General features: G+C 52.4%; 1 protein-coding gene across 1 annotated transcript in view; it reads left to right on the top strand.

Moving 5' to 3' along the window:
• The first annotated feature begins 1,857 nt into the window (after positions 1-1,857).
• LEKR1 (leucine, glutamate and lysine rich 1) overlaps positions 1,858-6,720 on the top strand; it is a 35,104-nt gene continuing 30,241 nt past the window's right edge. Inside the window, 1 exon segment of the mRNA XM_036389183.2 lies at positions 1,858-2,044. Coding sequence (XP_036245076.1) covers positions 1,997-2,044 — 48 coding nt within the window. The 5' untranslated portion in view covers positions 1,858-1,996.

Raw genomic sequence — 6,720 nt, 5'->3', positions numbered from 1 at the left:
TGCAGCCCGCCTTCCCCCCCGCCTCCCCCGCCTGCCCTGCCGCGCTCCCCCCGCTCGCCGCCCGCGGTGATCCGCGCTGAGCTCACGGCCGCGCCTCACGACACCCCGGCTCGGCACGTCAGCCCCGCCATCGCGTGAGAGCCGCCGCCCGCCGCCGCCCCCCCGCCCGCCGCCATCACGCACGGCGGGAACAGCTGCCGGCACGGCGCGGCCAGACCCCGCTCCCAGCCAAGGCGGGCTCTCGCCAGCTCCTATTAATGCAGATCTTAATTAATGACCCCCGCGGGGGGCGAGCCGCCCTTCACACGCAACACGCGCTCCCCCCCGTTCGCCCGCGCCTGGCGTGGAAGCACGAAGAGGTTAAAATGGAGGCGGGGGCGTGAGGCGGCTGCCAAGGCGGGATTAGCGCGGCTCGGAGCTCGGCACGCAACGCGGGACGGGGCACGGCGGCCACACGCGAGGGACCCGCGGTGACACGCGTGGCACCGCCGTGCCAAGCCGGGGGGGAGGCGGAGGGCGCCGAGAGCCCGAACGGGCGCACTGTGCCCTCCGTCTTTCCCCGGTTTAGCATACCTCTGTTGAGACAGCACTTATTCACCCATTTTTCCTTTTTTTCCCCCTTACTGATGCAATTTTCCTTTTTTTTTTTTCCAATAAAGCTTTTGTTTCTGTCCCCTAAAATTCACCACTTTCTTCAATCCAACTCCCCTTTTCTCCCCTATTCGTCTCCCAACCTTACTGATGCTTCACCTCAGAGATGGGTCGTGCATAAATTTAATTAAGGTCACCTCGGGTTTTTGGTTGTTTTTTTTTTGCCATGGCCTGTCCCCAGTTTTGTGTGTGTGTCCCTAAATTACGGTTTTGGGGGCCTATTGTTTTATATAAGGCTGCAGGGAATGCTTTGGGGATGTAGGAACTGCTTTGGGGATGTAGGAATTCCTTTGGGCAGATGGTCCCTGCTGTGTGATAAAGCCAAGTCCCAACAGGGACTGGGATTTGGAGGAAACAGGAACCCATCAGCGCTGGAAAGAAGGGCAGAAAGTGGAATTAATCCCGCTGAAACTGCCGAATCTCGCTTCCAATCCTTCCCTGATTTATTTATTTTCGTGACTGTGTGTTCACTCCAGTGGGTCTCACCGGGAGCTGGCGGCTCCCGGTTCATCCCGAGGTTGAGCTCGTGCCTCGGGTGTGACACGCAGATGACCCGGCTGGCAGGGCCGGATTTGGGGTGGCGGGGACTAATTGGGGGTGTCAGGGGTGGCTTTGGGGTGTCAGAGCCGAATTGGGGCTGGTAGGGCTGAATTAGGGGTGCCAGATGCAGGTTTGAGGCGTCAGGAGGGGCTTTGGGGTGTCACAGTTAAATTTGGGCTGTCAGGGCAGGCCGGGGGGGGGGGGGGCAGAGGTGGTTTTGGGGTGTCAGTATAGAATTTGGGGAGTCAAGGACAGGTTTGGGATGTCAGGTCCAAATTCGGGACTTTGGGGTGGCTTTACGAGTGCAAGGCCAAATTTGGGGTGGCAGGGCCGAATATGGGGTGTCAGGGTTTCCCTTCGGGGTATTGGGGGGCTTCGGGGTGGCAGGGTCGAATTTGGGGTGTCAAGGTTTGGCTTTGGGGTGTCAAGGCCCAATTCGGGATGTCGGGGCCGGTTTCGGGGTGCCAGGACCGGCTCTGGGGAGCCGTGTTTGCCATGTCAGGGCTGGCTTTGGGGTGTCAGGGGGGTTTTGGGGCGCATTTAACCCCGATCCTGCGGCGAGCAAGGGCCGCGCTCCCCTCGCCGCGCTCACCTCAGCCCCTGTGACGCGCACGCGCCGTTGCCGCGGTTACGGCGGACGCCGCGGCCACAAAATGGCGGCGGCCGCCGCGCCCCCCCCCCCCGCCCCTCACGGGTCCCCCCGGCCGGGACCCCGGCGGGCCCTGACCCCCGAGCCCCGGCCGCTCCCGGAACCCCGAGCCCCCCCCCCCGCTACCGGAGCCCGCCGCCCAGCCCTCGGGAGGCCATGGAGCGGCGCGGCCCCGTCCACGCGCTGCCCGAGGAGATCCGCAAGGTACGAGCTGTGGAAATGCCAGACCCCGACACTCGGAGCTCCTGCAGCACTTCAGGGATGTTGCACAGGCCTGTGAGCACCGGTGCATTGTCTGCACATTTTGGCCCTGGGTTGGGTTGGGTGTTGGGTTTCCTCACTCTTTTGTGTGGTGTAATTACGGTAATTCTATAGGAACCCTGCAGAGGAACACCTGAGTCTGTGCCGGGGCTGTCACTGCAGGTGAGTTTTGGGGAATGTCTCGCCCTGTGCCAGGGCTGTCACTGCAGGTGAGTTTTGGGGGAACGTCTCGCCCTGTGCCGGGGCTGTCACTGCAGGTGAGTCTCAGATTTCCCCTGTTCTGGCGTGTTTTGCTGCCGGGAGCTCGGAAGGACTGCAGAGCATGACATGTTCCAGAGGAGTATCAACACACACGGGGACGGAACATTCCCCTTCCTTTCCCCTCGTGTCTTTGTGTGTTCCTTTGTTTGCCAGACAGATGATTGCCGGTGTAACAGCGCTGCTGTTTATATGGCTCAATTTAGGAGGAGGCTGCACTCAAGTGGAACACGAGTCACTTTTTGTAACACTATCAAGTTTTCACTCTGGCAGTACAACACCCAGCTGTCCTCATTCCTCGGTCTGCAGCTCATAATTGACAAGTCATTTAAAAGCTTTGTGTACTCAGCCTGGAGAAATTCTCCCTGGCTTAGTCCTGGAAACTGTTCAGACAATTTCTGAGATGATTTCTGAGAAATCAAGGATGGGTAAGATGGATAAAGAAAGGGAAAATAAATACTTAGCCTTAAAAAAGAAGAAGGGAAGAAGCTGTGGAACACTTTCAGGCTCGTGAGCAGCTGTTTTGGTGGCAGGAAGGATCCCACTAAGTTTGTTTATTTAGCAGTTAGTTTTTTAGCCCCAACGGGGTACAGTGGTGAGCAAAAATCAGTGTAAGCTTCTCCCAGAAACAGTTGTACCAAACTGTTGAACGAGGGAATCCTCCTGGAGCTGGTTACTGCTTAATATTTCCTTTAATGACTTAAAGCTGCAGTTTGGTGGCACTTGGGCCTGTTTTATGTTGGGATGAGTTCCTGAGGCAGTTCCTGTTCCATGTGCTCGGCGTGTGCTGGCACAAGGAGGGAGAAGCAGCCAGGGCATGCACAGAAATGCAGGGACATGAGTTCTGTCAGCAGCAGTGTCAGTGGCTGCTGGTTACTGTTGAGCCAGGATCTTGGATTAAAATAAGGCATTTAAAATTAATCCAATGCATCAATACAAAATCCATAATAACCCCCTTGTCAAACTTAACAGCCCTGAGGGCTGTAATCAGGTTATAAGCAGAATAATATGAACAAAGGGACATTACACAGAAAGAATCTATTAATAGTTTGACTATCTCAATAATTGTAATAGGAATCACGTGTGAAACTTGGGTCTTTGTTGTCCATCTGTCCAGGGCTGTTGAGGTTTCAGTTCTGAGCTGCAGGCTTTAAAAGTAATGACGTGACTGATGGGAATTTAGAAAAGAGCAAAAATAGTAAAAAGAGCTTTAAAATCTTCTAAGAAAGAATAACAGAGCTGGGTTTGCTCATTCTGGAAAATACCTGAAGGCACAGTAACTGCTCACAGGAGGTGGTGGTTCACTTCCAGGTGCAAATGAGTCTTTTCCTCACATTTCTGGGTGTGCTTTGGTTGACTGCTCTGAAACTCTGGAGGAGCTGTCCCAGGCCGTTGTGGAATTCTCCCAGTGGCATTGTCACTTCTCTGGAGGTGCCACCAGTGCTGGGTACAAAGGTGATCCCTTCGTACCTTTAACAAAACTTCTGGTGCAGAGGACACCGGATTTGCAGATATGGACAGAGTTCTGCTCCTGTCCCATCCTCCTCGTGCCACGTGTGAGCTCCAAGGCAGCGACAGGCCGGGGTTTGGGATGGGAAAGTGCCGGGGTTTGACACATCCTGTGCTGTGCTCATCTCCTCCTCAGCATGGTTACAAGGCACTACAAGTCATTCTCACCATTTCCTCTCCTTGTATCTGCCGTCCTTTCTGCACACATGTGCTCGTTCCCTTCCCGTTCTCTGCTGCCCAGATTTTACAGCCTCTCCCTTGGGGTCTCCCTGCCAGCCGGACGTGTGCCAGCTGGGGCTGGCTGTGCCAGATGGAGCACAGCACGTGCTCCCAGGGTGGGTGTGCAGGCCCAGGGAGCACATGGGGCTGCAGGGATGGAGCCTCTCAGGCACTGAGTGCTGCCCAGAGTGAGGGATGTGCCCTGGCCAGGCGCTTGGATGGATGCATGCATGGATGGATGGATGCTGGATGTTGGGTTGTGGCACTCACATGGCATCCAGGAGCTGCCTCACAGGACAGGCTCTCATTTTCCTCTCCTTGGAGCTGCACAAGCTGCTTATCAAGGTTTTATTTTCAAGGAGGTTTTAGTCTAGAGGGAAGGAGATTTCTCAGCATTTTGTTAAAGGAATGATGTGAAGGGACTTTGGTTCCTCATGTTCTGATCTATTTTGCTTCAGAGGATTATGTAAAAACTTCTACGTGTCCCTGCTTTCTTCTCTCTCTCTTATTCCTTCTGCTCTCACGCCCTTTTCACAACATTGCATGGAAGGAGATTTCATTTTTTAAGGGAATGGTAGATGTGAAGGGACCTTGGTTCTTCATGTTCTGATCTATTTTGCCTCAGAGAACTGTGTGAAAACTTCTACATGTCCCTGCTTTCTTCTCTCTCTCATTCCTTCTTCTGCTCTCACATCCCTTTCACAACATTGCATTTCACATTCATTGCAAGATGGGTGCTCAATGAAAAAAAAGAAAATCAATAGGTGAATAAAACATCTACATGTCCATTATTAAACTTTATAGTATTCTTTTGTATTTATAGTTGCATACTTCTTGGGAACTAATTGTTAGTAAAGATGGAAATCAGTGGCTTTTAATGCCTACTTTTAATGTATTTACATAGAGTTTCTGTAAGCAGCTCAGCCTGAGAGGTGTCACAGAGCCCAGCAGAGTACAGAAGGGAGTTAGTGTTTCCTGACCAATGTCATGGATGTGTATTTTTGGGGACTTCTGGTTTTGTTGCTTGGTTAATGTTTTATTTTGGTTTAATTTTCCCTCGAGGCTTTTATATTTCACCTTGGTAGTTGTTTGTTGCCAGTGGTAGATGAATCATTTTTTTGTGCCTTTGGACTTTAATTAAAGTTCTGTGGGAGTGGAAGGAAATAGGAGGGAAGATGCAGCTTTGCACTGAGGATCTCCCTGAAACAGGAAACAGAACAGCAACAGAATGACCCAAGTCCTCAAAGCAGCAAACACAGTTATATTTAATTGCATATTTTATTTGAAAAAAAAAAAAAAGCTTTGTTACCATAAATCATAAACTTAATAGGGCCAAGATCCCCTGAGAGATTGAGAGCTGTCTGAGGCCAGGAGTGAGGAGCTGAGGCCGGGGCTGTTCCCCATGAGGACAGAACATCCTGTGGTGTCCCCAGGCTATCGGGTACACCACAAGCAGCAAGGGGAGCCTCTCCACATGTGCTGTAGCCTGGGCACAGTATGGGCTCTGTGTGAGCACATCATGGCAGCTTCCCCTCCTCCTGCTCTCTGTGAACCCAGCACTGGGGTTTTCCTGTGGAAGGTTCTGGAACACAGAGTTCCAGCTGTGGCTGGGAGCCCACAGGCCTGTCCCGTCCACCAGGACAGCACAGCTCTGTGCCTGGGACGTGCTGCAGTGGCACCAGCAGGCATTTAAAAGCAGATAAATTTCCAGTTTGTGCCCTCTAGATTAGCATGGTAGAATGGCAGAGCCCTTTTCAGCATCCTGCTGGCCCCCTGGATTCTCCTGGAGGTGATGTCCCCCAGCTGCTCCAGTGCCCACGGAGGTTTTCAGCCCTCAGCTGTGGAATTTGTAATGTTTTGTGCTGTTGGGGTGTCAGGCTCCTGCTGTGGGAGTGTTCTGAGTGCTGGGGAGTGCTCTGGGAGAAAATCCTGCAATGGTTTGGGTTGGAAGGGACCTTCAGGTGCCATGGCAGGGACACCTTCCACCACCCCAGGTGGCTCCAGGCCCCTGGGCACTGCCAGGGGTTGTACCCAGATGGTTCAGCATCTCCACTAAGGGACACTCCCTACCCTCTCTAGGCACTACAGCCAAGCTTTTCTCATCACACCAGGGCTGTATTCTCTATATCCAAGGTTTTCTCACAAAACCAGGGCTGTATTCTCTATATCCAGGGTTTTCTCACAAAACCAGGGCTGTATTCTCTATATCCAGGGTTTTCTCACAAAACCAGGGCTGTATTCTCTATATCCAGGGTTTTCTCACAAAACCAGGGCTGTATTCTCTATATCCAGGGTTTTCTCACAAAACCAGGGCTGTATTCTCTATATCCAAGGTTTTCTCACAAAACCAGGGCTGTATTCTCTATATCCAAAGTTTTCTCACAAAACCAGGGCTGTATTCTCTATATCCAAGGTTTTCTCACAAAACCAGGGCTGTATTCTCTATATCCAAGGTTTTCTCACAAAACCAGGGCTGTATTCTCTATATCCAGGGTTTTCTCACAAAACCAGGGCTGTATTCTCTATATCCAAGGTTTTCTCACAAAACCAGGGTTATATTCACTACAGCCAAGGTTTTCCACCTTTTCTGCACCAGTGTCCAGGTGTGCTGCTGGGACTGCAGGGACTGGCAT

The sequence above is a fragment of the Molothrus ater genome, chromosome 10 (assembly GCF_012460135.2).
Source record: "Molothrus ater isolate BHLD 08-10-18 breed brown headed cowbird chromosome 10, BPBGC_Mater_1.1, whole genome shotgun sequence".
Classification (NCBI taxonomy): Eukaryota; Metazoa; Chordata; class Aves; order Passeriformes; family Icteridae; genus Molothrus; species Molothrus ater.
The sequence above is the reverse complement of the archived record's forward strand: the minus strand, read 5'-3'. Positions and strand labels throughout refer to the sequence as shown.